Source organism: Branchiostoma belcheri, unplaced genomic scaffold (assembly GCF_001625305.1).
Source record: "Branchiostoma belcheri isolate BF01 breed outbred unplaced genomic scaffold, Haploidv18h27 scaffold204, whole genome shotgun sequence".
In the NCBI taxonomy this organism is placed as follows: Eukaryota; Metazoa; Chordata; class Leptocardii; order Amphioxiformes; family Branchiostomatidae; genus Branchiostoma; species Branchiostoma belcheri.
In genome coordinates this window covers 279,648-296,268 of record NW_017803536.1, presented here as the reverse complement: position 1 = coordinate 296,268, position 16,621 = coordinate 279,648, and the positions used below count along the sequence as shown (strand labels likewise).

Sequence of the window (16,621 nt, the reverse complement as noted above, 5' to 3'; positions counted from 1 at the left end):
TGCTACCGTAGCAACGCACACAATGCCATGTATCTGTAAAATATTCTTTTGCTATGACATGTATTTAACCGAGTGGGTATGTAACCTTCCTTCCTTCCTTCATCCATCCATCCATCCATCCATCCATCCATCCATCCATCCATCCATCCATCCATCCATCCATCCATCCATCCATCCATCCATCCATCCATCCATTCATTCATTCCCTGTTCAATTGGGTCATGGCATATTTCTCCTGTAGAGTTTACATGTAAGTGTTTGTATCTTGGCAACGACACGTTTAATTTCCTTCATCTCACACAAAGATATCATTAAGCCTTCCTTCCTTCCTTCCTTCCTTCCATTCATTCACTGTCCAAGTAGCTCTTGCAGATGTTACATGGAAGTGTTTGTATCTTGGCAACGACACGTCTAATTTCCTTGATCTCACACAAAGACATCGTTAAGCCTTACGCAAACCAACCCGCGAGTCGGTTGATTTGCGTAACTGTCCGTAAGACCCGCGAACGCCGATGTTTTTCACGAAGGAGTGAGACGTGGGGAGTGACATCCGTGACGCACTGACGTTAGAGTGGGTGGAGGCTATATAAGAGACGGTTTCAGGCTTACAAGCCGACTTCTCACAGGAGCAACAGAGCTGCACAGCCCTGCAAAGTACCAAGGTGAGTAACTTCTGTCATTGTCAACAATCTCATTATAAAACCCAACGCGGCGAAACGGAAATTCTTAATGTTGGGAAATAAAATTATTTATTACATAAATAGGAATCGTGTTTCAAAATTGGAAAATGCTTCATAGAGCAATCTGGTGTTTGATACTATTGAGCTATTGAGCGATGCTGGTATATAAGTTGTTTCTTTCTTTCTTTTTTGCTAAGGCTTTCATTTTCACATCAAACAAGCTGTTGACATTTTCACTCTTTGAACGTCAGTTGCAGATGTGGTTATGGAAGAGGCCGGTTGTACTGTCGGCAATAATGTTTCCGTTTTCTGTATCATGATAAACGTTTTTTTTTCTATTAACCACACTACCTACATGGCGCAGTCTAGTATCGTTTGTTTATATGTGTTATAGGCGCCTTTATAAGCGTAACACACCAGTTTTGTACATGTACAAGCTGCGTAAGACCGGCACCGGACTGTAAGGTTTGAACCACTCACACCGGGAAGGAACCCTACTCTTTTCGATAAGTGCGGTGGGTTCTTTAACGCGCGATATGTGTGGCTCTCCCAAACAGGGGACCTTCATTTAACATTATATCCGCGGGACGTACAGGTCCAGGTCCGGATTCAAGTTTAGAGGTTTAGGTTACGTCCGGACTTGTAAGTCCTGACCTAAACCCAGGGCATGTACAAAATTTTCCAATGGAAAATGGGGCATTTCTACCGCAAATTTGAAGCGACCACTGCACTACAAGGTGCAAGATATAGTCCTCATACCTCTCACCAACGTATTCGGTACCCAGAAGTATGGCATTGAGCAAACCCATTAAAAAATCTTCAACAGGAGTACAAAAACGATAGATGGGACAGTTGAATATCTTTTCCTAAACCGGTTGGGGTAGATTTAAAAGCACCCAATGCAACTTCAGGGCGACAAAACTGGATTTTTAAAGTCAATTTTATGATCATTCTTTTAGTGTCGTAAGTTGAATCAACCCATAACATACTGATATCTGTGAGGGAAAAATGCGATGCCACTGACGGGAAACGGTTTCTTGTTTTGCAGTTGTAGTCTAGTTTTAGCTATTTGTAAGAGATGTTTCACATAGCTTGTTTTGGGGCTATTTAAAACGCTTCGAGCATGACAAAAATGTGATAAAAAATGGCAGTAAACGTCAATATCAGACAGATTTCCTCCTCCAGCTAGACAGTTCTTGTTTTGCCGCACTAAAATTGCATTAGATGCCGTAAATAAAAAGAAGTAGAAAGTTTATTGCAAATACATGCCCGAGGAATATAATTGCAGGTATAAACAACATTGTATGAAAAAAAGAAAATACAATGGTATGAGAGACTTGGTCTAACATTACACTACATTCTACAACATACATGGTACTAGTTTTGCTGGGTTTGAATTCTTCTTTTGAGGCAGTGAAAGACGAATTTACCCACTTCTTCTATAATATATGGGCTCTTTGATTTTAGTAGTAAAATTGTTTTCCCGCGGTAGGGGATAGTGGGAAAGTAAGTGAGCATTTTGGACACGATATTAAATAAATTAATGCTTTGTTTTCAAGTGGACGTTTTTACAACTGAAAATGTTCTTTTTTCTACCAGCGAATATCAGTGAGAATGGCAGCGGTTTTCTGGTTGACGTGCTGGGCCCTGATCTTCTCGGTGTTCTACGGGGCTGCTGATGGTCATGACGGCATCCCGATGGAGCTAGAACCGTCTGATGGTGAGTCGGCTTCACTTCACTCACTTCACTGCGTCGAGCGCACTCGGAGTCTTTTTTTTATTCCAACATGTAATCACAAGACGTGGTGACGGCACACTTAAGTTTATTCAGCGTACTTAATACCGCCACGAACACAGGGGACGATATAATACTCATTTTCACTTGAGTTAAGTGAGGAAAGTCGTGTATAGTGCCTTTTCCAAGGGCACAAGATCGGTGGTATGTCATGACTCGAACCCGCGACCTCTTGGTTCCGAATCGAACACTCTGCCCCTACGCCCGACCCCACGAAGCCTTCTCATGACTGTCTGCTTTCATTTCTCTCTATCCTCCATCGCATCAGGCAGTTAACTTAGAGTCATTCCAAGCCAAATGCGATCTTCCGCGACTTCTGTTTCCATGACTCGGGTTCCACAGTAAGAGTTTGTGTACTACCTCATCCTTTTTCCTCCAACAGTGGCCTACAAAACGTAGTCTCCTTTGCCGTATTGTTTCAGCAACTGGCGGTATGTTTTTGTACAGCTCACGGTTTGTGTCCATGAGATGCTCAAGACATTTATCAGCATTCTAGTGTACGAGCCATTTAACCCTCTCTCCAGTGTTTTTGTAAGTGTCCAACACTCTGAACCATAGTACTTACCGGGAAGTTATCTGTGGTGCTTCAGCTTTTTTCTCCGGATACGCCCTGGGCACTTTTAAATTAGAGTCTTCTATGCGTTAGTCAAGTTACTCAAGCAACTGGACATGATTTTGGAAACGGCCAGACGTCTTCTATGTGCGTTTTCAGCGCATTACACGTACTTTATTCACTGCGTGTTCAGCGCTTTACAAGTACATTCTGCAGAATTCTGGCTCCAGTTTCCAGATTTCTGCAGAATTTGCAATCCCAACGGGTCCTCGATAGCTGCTACATATTTCTTACATCATTTTAACCTATAGTTTACAATATTAGCCCATCTAGATGTACGGGATTTGATATGGGAATTAGTCCGGAATTAAACTGGTAGTCCAGCTGAATGAAACGAGAGTCTGTTACGTATATTTTCTTGTAAAGTTGTTTTGATAATCAGAAGAAAAGGTGCTTTTATTCAGTTCAGACAAATTACGATGAGACGACTGCGTAACGCTAACGTGTAAAGGAACTGTGTCAAAAAACAAACAAACTAGAAGTAATTTCTTATTTGTTGCCTTGATAGACAGAAATGAAAGGTGCTCTTATTGAGTTCAGACAAATTACGATGAAACGACTGCGTAGCGCTAACGTGTAAATGACCTGTGTAAAACAAAAGTAGAAGTAATTTCTTGTTTGTTGTCTTGATAGAAATAAAAGGTGCTCTTATTGAGTTCAGACAAATTACGATGAAACGACTGCCTAGCGTTACCTTATACATCCTTAGTTACGCGAAGCGAAACATGGATATGCGCAATTGTGTAAAAAGGACCTGTGTCAGAAAAAACAGAGGTAATTTTTTGTTTGTTGTCTTGATAGAGAGAAATAAAAGGTGCATGACTTCAGTTCAGACAAATTACGATGAAACGTCTGCGTGGCGTTACCTCATCCGCCCTTAGTTACGCGAAGCAAAACATGGATATGCGCAACTGTGTAAAATAAAAAACTAGAAATGATTTCTTGTTTGTTGTCTTGATAGAGAGAAATAAAAGGTGCATGAATTCAGTTTAGACAAATTACGATGAAACGACTGCGTACCGTTACCTTATACGTCCTTAGTCACGCGAAGCAAAACATGGACCTCTCATGCACAGCTGGCTGTTTAATTATTTTCACACGTCAAGTGTAGAGACCACGTACACCGTATCTGATGCAGGCATCGATGAGGTGGTTTGATACTGAACTGAGAGAATCACTCAAGGTTGGCAGGAAATTAAACAAGCGAAATGAATACGGCATGACGCTACTTGACGTGCAGACGTCGTCATACGAGACGGCAGTCGTGTTTTCCTGGGATAAAAATAATTGACAAACAAACGGTGGAGATGACAGGCTGATTAGGTTCACAAAAACTCCCGTCGAAAAGCAAGAAATTCAAAACAGTTTTCCATCAGCTGCATCACGTTCTTGACTAAAAGATATCAGTATGCTATGGGATAGGGTTGATTTAACTTACTACATTGAAAATGACAAGAAAACTGACTACGAGAATCCAGTTTTACTCCCCTGAAATCACTCTTGGTAAAGTAAGCGCCTTTTGGACATTCACAACAGCGCAATACAGAACATGCCATATATGCTTTAAAGATGAACTGTACGTTGTAGTCAACATCCTTAACCAACAGGCGGCTTGTCACAGCATCAAAGTGGTTTTTGGATTTTCTGGGGGACGTACTTTGGATTCGAACCCAAAGTATACTTTGCCATTGCATCAACGTACAGATATCTGACCACATGGCTAAATGGTAATTGTTGATGTTAAATGTGTACAGTTGGGCAGATGAGGGTGTGATGCCTACGTATACGTGGTGGTGTTGATGCTAAATGAGTACATTTTTGTAGAGATGAGGGTGTGATGCCTAAATAGTGTTGTTGATGCTAAATGTGTACAATTGTGCAGATGAGGATGTGATGGCTAAATGTTGTTGTTGATGCTAAATGTGTACATTTGTGCAGATGAGACTGTGATGCCTGAATGTTGTTGTTGATGCTAAATGTGTACATTTGTGCAGATGAGGGTGTGATGGCTAAATGTTGTTGTTGATGCTAAATGTGTACATTTGTGCAGATGAGGGTGTGATGCCTGAATGTTGTTGTTGATGCTAAATGTGTACATTTGTGCAGATGAGACTGTGGTGCCTACATGTTATTGTTGACGCTAAATGTGTACATTTGTGCAGATGAGGGTGTGATGCCTAACAGAGACGTGGTGGCGCTGCTCGTGAGTCGCCAGGTAGACCCGTGCCTTCTGCCGTCCAGGCTTCGCCCGCCTAGCTGCATGCGGCAGTACGGCAGGTAATTATACATAGTTAAACTTGTTAGAAGGAATGACGGCCTTTTTACACTATTTTGCTGCACTGTGCTAAGTACAGGTCTCAACAAAAATGATGAACAGTCAGAGTTAACAGATAAAACTTTGAAAATAAAACTATCATTAGAGTTATCTTCTCGCTTTTCAGTTATAGAACAGATATGTTTTTCGATGAAAGGTTTGTCTACTTGCATTTAGGAATATGAATTTTTCTACAGTGCCTAAGGAAATATGTTTTGTACGAACCTACACACACACATACACAGTTCATTTCTCTCCTTGCTATACAATTTACATATTATCTGTCCTTCCTTGAAATGCACATTTTGAAAGTTTGTACAGTATTTTCCTTTAACCCGACGTCATCCCTGTGATAATAAACTTACACTGCACGAAAAGTGGGATTCAAAAATGGCGATAAATGCCTGGTACTGTCCGGTAATGGTTTCTGTTGGCATTTGATGCCTTAGACAAAAATTATCAGGCTTACTCGCCATTGTCAAAACAGACATTATACCAAACGCACCCTGCAGAGTTTCCTGGAATTCATCGCTTCCGGTAAATCCCAGTTTTGTTGGACAAAATGAAGAGGTATTAACCAAAATATGGGATTTAACTATACGCTGTCGCCATCTGCAGCATACATAACCATTAACAGATTTACTTTACATTTATCATAATCGGCAACTTCCACATTCCATGCGGTTCTAATTTTTTTGTTATTCAGAATTATATTTACTGGTCGTTGATCGTAAATATTGTACAGTTTGACATCAATTTTGCCCGATGACTGCCATTGTGGGGTTTTGGTAGTATGTCTTCCCACAATTATATAACTACTACTATTACTGCTATTAATACCACCACCACCACCACCACTACTACTACTACAACTATTACTACAGCTACTGCTATACACTATTACTACTTCTACTATTACTACTACTTCCCATTACTACTACTACTACTAATAATAATAATACTGCTACTACTACTACTACTACCACAACTACTGCTATAATACTATTAATACTTCTTCTTCTTCTACTACTACCACTACCACTACTACTACCACTACTACTACTACTACTACTACTACTATTTCTACTTCTTCCACCACCACCACCACCACAACTACTACTACCTATTACTACTACATGTACTAATACTACTACTACTACTACTACTACAACTACTTTTACCACTACAACTACTTCTACTATTACTACTTCTACTAGGTACTACAAGAGGATGCCTCAGGCCACCACCCTAGCCAACAAACTCAGGGAAGCAGCAGCAGGCAAGCAGGTTCGCATGCGAACGTACGTTGAAAGCTCTTATTTTTGCTCAATCGGCTTATTAATAGATGGTACATTGCAGCCATAGGCCGAATTACGTCATCATCACAAGTGATATAGAATACATACTGAAAAGGTAAAGTTTGCAAAGCAAATGCATGATGTTCACCTTCACACGGCTCAGCTCATAACAAACTACTGCTTTGTTTATTCTTACTCAAACACATTCATATATGTATATGGTGACCATGCAGTCCCCCTTGAACTCAGTTCTGCATGGCACTTGCAACATTATGTAACCCAACACCAGTTACCATGGTGACAGACGTCTGGTCTTGGTCATTGAAATTATTTGTTTGGAGAAGAAGAAGAAGAGCAAAAACAATGGTAAACATAAAAAGGGTAGCAACTTCAAATATCAATTCCAAACCGTAACCATTTAGAAGTCTCAAAATTCACTCAAAAACCAAATGCGTAGCTAGAAAAAGCGTAGCCTAGATTCAAACTACACCAAGAATTTTTGAAAAATGCTGTTTGTGATCATAAGCTTACACACCATAGCAAGTAAATACAGCTTTCTCGGGTCTTATGGGCACTTAGAAAAGTGAGAGACTCTTGAAAGTGCAAAGAGAATCTAGGCCTGCATATATATGTTTTATGTAAGATATTCAGTACGCCACTCTCTAGCAATGTAAAGTCAACATACGAGAAAACATTCCATCAAGAGTACTTCAGCTTCTACACCGTTCAAATACTAGGCTCAAATACTTACAGTCAAGCATCAACACAAAGAATACAAAGCAGCATACCTTTGAACAAGCTTAAAGGTGTACTTTTTGTAAACGTACTGGCATTTTGGAATATCAGAAAAGATTAGGTTGCATTATACACTCCATTAAGTGTAATACGTCACTCTTTAGGTGCGGATAGCAGCGGCCTTATGGAGCTATCCACTAAGAATAACAATGACACAGTCCGCACCTGGTTCCATACGCAGAAATTGAGCTGTGGCTTACTCTTTTTTTCAACTTTTCCGTGTCCGCCACGGCACTTTATTCTGCTAAACATTGTAATACAGCCATTACTAGTGCAATGTACATGTTTTAGCAATTAAATACAGTGGTGTACAAAGAACAAAAATACAGGAAAGTATGGAATACATAATCCCTCAAGAGTTTTCTATGACCTGTGGCTTACTCTAAACACGTAAACCTTTATATGTTCTCATCCAACCTTTATTACGTATACGAAGATTATTCTCATCTTATTTATTTTTATTTATTGAAAATGCAACAGGACATTACACTGACTCTCAAGGCAGCAAAGCTGATATTAGAGAGTCAACATATAAGGACAAAACACAAAGGGCACATAATTTCAATACAATATGAAATACAAGAACAATCATAAAAACTTAACCTATATCAATATGATTAATTAACTACATATATACATAATGAAAATAACGCATTTGGAGGTCAGAGGTCCAGAACAAAATATCTACTACCTCATAAGAGAAAATTGGTACTATTATAAAATAACAAAGCTAGGAGGAACAGCTGGAAGTGCCTAGAAACGGTTTGTTGAAGTGATGTAGGTGCGGAAGGCATGTGAAAGGCTTTATTCTCATCTGTATATTATCATTCATAAGGAAAATATTTATTTTCATGTTAGCTTCGCAAATCGTATTAGTTTTGCTCTGTTTCTTCTTGTCCAAACAAAGAGGTCAATGACCAGACGGTTGTCACCATTTTGCAATCTACATCTATACAATGCAAATGTGCCACCGCGGTATACACGTTCTTTGACTGTATATCATAATTCATAGGGAAAATATTTCTTTTGGTGTTTAGCGTTGAAGGAGGAACATCGTATTAGTGTTGCTCTGTTTCTTCTTGTCCAAGCAAAGGGGTCAATGTCTTGTACTTAGCCATGCATAATTTGTTGTCTTTTGGATGTACCGTTTGCAACCTTTCATTAACTTTTTGGCGACGTCTCAGGGAGGAGCCTAATGGTACAGTATTGTGTGCAATTCGCAAGAATTCTAGGAACTGTACAGGCATTTTGTCCACAGGAATGGAATGTCCACAGGCATTTCCCTGACCCACATCTATGCCCACATTCCTGGAAACCCTTGGGAAGACCCAGAAGACCTGTCTGCCAGGATTTCTGTGACCCCGGGGCTCGTTCACTATACACACGGGGGAGGAGTTCACTGTATCTGTCTTGCTCAAAATCATGAAACGATGGCAGTGCCATGCAAACAATAACCCTAACATGAACCACCGTCGCCATGGCAATGTACGTTTTCATTGCCAGTCTTGTTTAAATTTCTATTTGTTTTCTTGATTTGTCTCCAGGCAGCAGCCTATGTGGTGAGAAAATGAAGCCGAGATCAGCACTACTTGGAAGCTTCATCTGGAACAAGTGTTGATGCTTTGAATAATAACATTGTTGAAAGATGAAACGAAACGCGGATTTGAAAAAAAAACTGCAGAACAACAGATTTTAAGTGTTTCTTCACGTCGTATTGTGTTCGTGCACCTGATTATTTGATGTTAGTAACGTTGGAAATGCACTGATTATAAAGAATTTGATTCTTGAATAATTAGCTAACGTCGTTTTGGACCTCGTAACCCTATAGTTATCTTGATACCGCATTAACGATAGCCGTATACATGCACAATTTGGCTGATAATGCATATAATGTATGGCTCATAAATTATCATATCACTAGTCGTTTGCCATTATATAACATTAGGACGGTAAAATGTATTTTTTTTTCAGATTTCTTTACAAAGTTGACTTAACCCTTCTCCATTTCGAATAAGTGACATTCAGGGAGTGGAGGTGCCAAAATATTTCACCAAAGCTAGAAACACAGCTGTCAGCCATGTTTGTTTACATTCTAGTAGTTTGTGGTGGCACCACAAACTCCGTGCGCCTCGTGTGGCCTGTTCTAGCGCCAAACATTAATGTAAGAAATGTGAGATAATTGCACACATATGTCACACGAAGGTTTTGTTCAGTTAAAATATTTCAATTTTAATGCAAAAATGTTATATAATGCCCCTTTTAAGAATCGCATTCAGAACGTCCTATACATCCCGTACCACAGTTAACTTCTACTCTATCGTCTGTAGGTGTTTGCACCAGAAGAAAAATCAGTTCTCTTGTTTTTTAGTCTTTCAGTCGTTGTTGTTGTATGGTGCGTGAGCTGTTGTAATGCTACTACTGGAAGTATATATTGACTTGGGAAAAAAATAAAGAGATATTTTCCTGTATCCACGCAAAGTTTCCTTGTCATGTTTGTTTCGCAAGCAGCTGATGTGGCTTGTAGATTCAGGATACATGCACAACATACAGTCCCATCCACAGCGCACAAACACACAACCAAAATGGCGTCAACCTTCTCGGTGAAGGCAATGAGAAAGTAGCATTTATTATAACAACAAAAATTCTTTATGAACGATAGCCATTGATACACTAGTATCCAGCTTCAAAAGTCAAACACCAAAGATACTATAATTATTTGAGTAGTCACAAGTTGTACTGTTCTTCATGGTTTTTAAATTTTTCTTTCAACAATACCTACTATTAGTATATAAAGTAAAGACAGAGTCAGTTGGTCCAGACAGCATCCACTATCTTTAACAACGTCAGCTTTAGCTGATATATCATTGAACTGTGAACTATTCATACACCTCCTCAGCTATGAATGATGAAAGCTCGAGAGTGGATGCTGTTTAAAACATCTGCTTTCCACGTTTACAATAACCTCCAGGAATATCTTTTGGTGGATGAAAGTTTAAAAATCGGCAACGCAGCCTTCTTCATTCACTCTCCAAACGCAGGCATAGGCTTTGGTGTGTTTTTAGGGCTTTTTTTTCTTTCTTTTTTCTTCGAGGGCGACTGCCCTGCCAATGATACTGTCTTGCGGCCACCAAGCTATTTGAAAACACTGCGACAACCTCTTTTTCTCACCTAACACAGGAAGGAATTTACAGTGAACTGACCTTTGAAGAAATTGACACATAGATACAGCTGTTGCCTTATGACTATAAAAAGCAAAGTATCTTTCAAGAAATGCTGCTATCGCACTTTCAAACTAATTTCAAGTGAAAGTAAATGTATTTGCCAACCTTTAGGGCACTGAAAGTAGATGCTGTGGTCAAACAGAAACGGGTTTACAATGGATTGAAAATCAAACAGTAGTGACCCATATAAGAGCTTTACCGGTGTTACAACCATTTGTTCTAGATTTGTGGGTGAAAAATTCCTGATCTCAAGCTTTGGACGCGTAAGCCTTTTTTCGTCCTTTCGCGTCAGGAATGTTTATCAAAGAGTCAGAGAGCCAACAAATAATATTCGTACTGGTGAGGTCTAATGGACAGTTTACACTGGATTCAAAATCAGACGTTGGTGTCTTATGTAAGAGCTTTATCAGTAATGCGACCAATTTGTTCCGGATTAAATATTTGTGGGCGGAAAATTTCTTGGTCCCAAGCTTTGGATGCGTAAGCCCTGTCGCTTCATGAATACACATGTATGTTTGTTAAAAAGTCAGAGAACCAACAAATAGAATTCGTACTGGTGTGGTCTAATGGACAGTTTACACTGGATTCAAAATCAGACGTTGGTGACTTATGTAAGAGCTTTATCAGTAATACGACCAATTTGTTCCGGATTAAATATTTGTGGGCGGAAAATTTCTTGATCCCAAGCTTTGGATGCGTATGTCTGTTTTTTTTCGCCCTGTCGCTTCATGAATATGTTTGTTAAACAGTCAGAGAACCAACAAATAATATTCGTACTGGTGTGGTAAAATGGACAGTTTACAGTGGATTGAAAATAAAACAGTGGTGACTTATATAAGAGCTTTACCGGTATTACAACCATTTGTTCGAGATTTGTGGGTGGAAAATTCCTGATCTCAAGCTTTGGATGCGTAAGCCCTGTCGCGTCATGAATATGTTTGTTAAAAAGTCAGGCTATAATGTCACCCAAGTTCACATCTACAGGGATTTGTAGGCGAAGTAAGGTGAAGAACGTACGATATCGATGATAATGGAGAAAACAGAACGCTTCCTGTCAATGATACCGGAATCAGGGTATTTCTTCCTCGATATAGCTATAAATATATATTGCTGTTCACATTATAGACATTGTAGATGTACGTGAATATAACACCGTTTTGTTTGTAACCTTAGTTAGCAAGGAAATCAAACTATGGTCATCATTTGCAACATATTTTCTGAAAACATGATCAATTTAGATATCGAGTGATAGAGAATAAAAAAAAACTTCACTCAGCAGCCAAGCAAAGTGGCCATTGCAAGAACTAACATTGGAAAGAGCTTAGATATCAGATAGGTTTTACCATGGGCAAAAATTAAGGCCATTGTTAAAGCGGTTTATCCTAGCCTGAAAGCCAGGATTCTAGGTGTGTCTGTATCCGTATAGCCGGTATAACCGCCCTTCGGCGTAACACACCAGCTTAGGTGTTGGTGGCGTGAGGTGAAATTAGACTGAAGAAGCTGTATTATCCTGGCCTTAGCCCGAAATCCTGGATTCCAGACTAATGTCATCCAAGTTCACATGTACAGGTGAAAACTGTAGGCGAAGTAAGGTGAAGGGCGTACATTGATGATGAAGAAAACAGAACTATGGACATTATGGACATTGTAGATGTACATTGATATAGTAGCACCGTTTTGTGTGTAACCTTAGTTGGCAAGGAAATCAAACTATGATCATCATTTACAACATATTTTCTGAAAACAGAACTTAGATATTGAGTGATAGAGAATGAACAAAAACATCACTAAGCCAAGCAACTAGGCATTGCAAGGGCTAACCTTGGAAATAGCTTGAACGGATAGATTCTTCCATGGACAAAACATGAAGGCCATTGTTAAAGCGGTTTATCCTAGCCTGAAAGCCAGGATTCCAGGTGTAGGTTGCATGAGATGAAAGAGATTCAAGATGATCCACGTCATCTGCTATCAAGAAGCTGTTTTATCCTGGCCTTAGCCCAAAATCCTGGATTCCAGACTAATGTCATCCAACTTCACATGTACAGGTAAAAACTGTAGGCGATATAAGGTGAAGGGCGTACATTGATGATGAAGAAAACAGAATTATGGACATTATGGACATTATAGATGTACATTGATATAGTAGCACCGTTTTGTGTGTAACCTTAGTTGGCAAGGAAATTAAACTACGCCCATCAATTACAAAATAGTTTCTGAAAACAGGACCAATTTAGATATTGAGATATAGTCTGAGATGAAAAAAAAATACTCAGCCTAGCAACTAGCCATTAATATTGCAAGGGCTAACCCTGGAAATAGCTTGAATGGATAGGTTTTTCCACGGCCATTTCTAAAATGGTTTATCCTAGCTTGAAAGCCAGGATTCTACGTGTAGGTGGCGTCTACGTCTATACATTAAGAAGTGAGGTGAAAGAGACTGAAGATGATCCACCTCACCTGCTATCAAGAAGCTGTTTTATCCAGTCGTTAGCCCAAAATCCTGGATTCCAGACTAATGTCATCCAAGTTCACATGTACAGGTGAAAACTGTAGGCGATGTAAGGTGAAGGACGTACGATGATGATAAAGGAAACAGAATTATGGACATTATGGACATTATAGATGTACATTGATATAGTAGCACCGTTTTGTTTGTAACCTTAGTTGGCAAGGAAATTAAACTACGCCCATCAATTACAAAATAGTTTCTGAAAACAGGACCAATTTAGATATTGAGATATAGTCTGAGATGAAAAAAATACTCAGCCTAGCAACTAGCCACTGCAAGGGCTAACCCTGGAAATAGCTTGAATGGATAGGTTTCTCCATGGCCATGTCTAAAATGGTTTATCTTATATAGCTTGAAAGCCAGGATTCTACGTGTAGGTGGCGTCTACGTCTATACATTAAGAAGTGAGGTGAAAGAGACTGAAGATGATCCACGTCATCTGCTATCAAGAAGCTGTTTTATCCTGGCCTTAGCCCAAAATCCTGGATTCCAGACTAATGTCATCCAACTTCACATGTACAGGTAAAAACTGTAGGCGAAGTAAGGTGAAGGGCGTACATTGATGATGAAGAAAACAGAACTATGGACATTATGGACATTGTAGATGTACATTTGTATAGTAGCACCGTTTTGTGTGTAACCTTAGTTGGCAATTAAGGAAATTGAACTACGCTCATCATTTACAACGTATTTTCTGAAAACAGAACTTAGCCAAGCAACTAGGCATTGCAAGGGCTAACCTTGGAAATAGCTTGAACGGATAGATTCTTCCATGGTCAAAAAATGAAGGCTATTGTTAAAGCGGTTTATCCTAGCCTCAAAGCCAGGATTCTAACCCAAAATCCTGGATTCCAGACTAATGTCATCCAACTTCACATGTACAGGTGAAGAAACTGTAGGTGATGCAAGGTTAAGGACGTACATTGATGATAAAGAATAAAGAACGCTTCCTGTCAATTATACAGGAATCTGAGTATTTCTTCCTCGACATTATAACGAAGTTAAGACTGTTTTGTTTGCAACCGTAGCTGTCAAGGAAATTAAACTGTGTTCACCATTTACAAACTATTTCCTGAAACCAAGATCAATTTCGACGTTGAGTCGATGTGACAGAAATTAAGAAAAAACATCAATCAGGAAATGTTTCTGGTTTATTCTTTGATGTAGTTTGCATTTGTTAGCTGTAAACAGTGTAAATACATAGTATATTACACGGTAACTACAGCGAAAGCTGCATGACTTTGGTGTTCAAATTGGGGTGTCCAAATTGGGGTGTCCAAATCTCCATGGCCTATATGCATTCCTCTGCCAAGGGACTGAAATCTAATCTTCGTGACACAAAATATTTTCGTCAGCTTAAAATGACACATCTAAAAACCAAAATTTTACTCAATGAAAAATTAGTTTCTAAAAGTGTTGGAACAAACTCTTAAGTATATGTAAAAATATAACATCTTTTAGATGTCATGGCCTCCATATCTTAACAAGTTAATCGAGGCTTACTTATGATAATAAATATTTACTGCATTCAATGATGAGTAAACAATGTAACAGCACTTTCAAGATAATACACAATATATACATCACCAGTAATTACATAAATATTCCCCTAAATTTCAGCCTGGAATATGACTACATATAACTCACATACAACTTCGGGCTCAATTAAATGTTATTGATGAGAACAAATATAGTGTTTATTACAGGTTCAAATATTTTTCCTTACTTTTTTTCATTGAGAAGTTTATGAAGCTCGTGTAATTGAGTACAAGTACATATCGCCAAGATTAAAACTGTATGGTAACTGAAACTAATCATTTTTTTTACAAACTGATGGATATTGTTTTGTTATTTGCATTGTTATCAAAATTAAAGTATGATGTATGTATGATTTATAAATTTTCAACTCCTTCCCTAGGCTTTAGTGATATAATTTAGTATGTAATTCTTTTATTAGAAAATTGCTAGTCATGCTTTGTAAGCTTTTTTCTTAGCTTGCACAGCTTCATATATATTATAGGTACGTCAATTTTTGTTGATTGTCCTGGCATATTTTTTCAAAGTTTATTCAAGCAAAAAGCCTTTTTTTCTGTTCAATACACTCACTACTAACTTGCAGTTCCCTCCTATCTTAATTTAGCATGTTTGTTTGCATCTTGCATTGGCTACATCAATGCTGTGAAACATTTTATAACTGAAAAAGAAACACATAAAAATTAATTTCCTAATTCTTTAAAAAAACACAAAAAATCGACAATTTTATAAACCGGGCAATTGTGTGTTTATAAATATGTGGAAATGAAAGCTGTTAACCCTCACACTTGTGAGTTCCCTAAACCAAAGTTCCACACAGATAAAAGGGTTAAAAGGGTATCAAAATAGAGGTGATAAAATGACAATGACAGAAAGCAGCAAGATATATAAAATACATATTTTAACATTCATGTGATGTTCATATCAATAACAAATCATAAAATGATTCTTCAGAAGACGTTGAATAACCTGCCGTGACTTTATACAGTATAATGACTTGCCTTGGCTTCGAATGTACTAAAATAGTTATTCATCCTGCCACACACACATGTAACTTTCAAGACCCTCTTAATGCCATTCAAAATCCCACTCAATGCCATCTCATATAATTACTACCAGTCCCACAATAATTGTGCTGATTGCATATGGCAAATTTGAGAAAAAATAACTTGCCAGCGATTTAAAGAAATATTGATTTAAAAATGGAGATAAAATTTGTTTATTTTAAGATCTGAAACATTGAAATGTAGAATATAGTTGGCCTCGAGCAAAAATTCTTTCTAACAAGGCTGAGGCAATAAAAATCATTGCCAAGGCGACGACTGAATGATATATATTATTTCATGTGGTGGAGCTAGCAATCTACATTACAATTATCAGAAAAACATATTTCCCTATGTTATAAAGACATGCACGTAGTGAAATTTACAGGCTGGGTGGAGGAGGTGTGGGGCAATATACCAAATACACGTATAGGAGGAATCAGCCGTTCTTCCCCAGCAATATAGATTTTATGATGACATAACTTACTTACTTTACTTTGGTCGAGTTCCCGCTAGAACCAAACTGAAAACCATCCTCCACTTCACTCTATCCTCCACCAGAGACTGGATTTTATGTCTGGTCTGAAGTTGTTACTCCTTTGACTTTTTTTAACCTTTTGTGGGTTCCAAAAGGACTGATAATTTCTTTTCTCTCTGTGACCTGTTTGAATATGGTCTTTGGCCAAAGACAGCTGTGCTCTCTGCCCATGGTGTTGGGAGAAGACTGATGACCAGTAATTAATCATGCCAGGCATCTGGATGGGTGGCACGTGGGTACCCCGTGTAAGTTACCTGCTTGATCCAAAAACCACATGGCCGA

The 16,621-nt window shown here is 38.6% G+C and overlaps 1 protein-coding gene across 1 annotated transcript; it reads left to right on the top strand.

Moving 5' to 3' along the window:
* Nucleotides 1-541: 541 nt before the first annotated feature.
* Nucleotides 542-9,917, top strand: LOC109469471. The gene is made up of 5 exons (XM_019767986.1): nt 542-662; nt 2,280-2,400; nt 5,251-5,365; nt 6,620-6,703; nt 9,040-9,917. Exons 2-5 carry the CDS (start codon nt 2,295-2,297, stop codon nt 9,056-9,058), a joined length of 324 nt encoding a protein of 107 aa, XP_019623545.1. The 5' UTR covers nt 542-662; nt 2,280-2,294; the 3' UTR covers nt 9,059-9,917.
* The last annotated feature ends 6,704 nt before the right edge of the window (nt 9,918-16,621 follow it).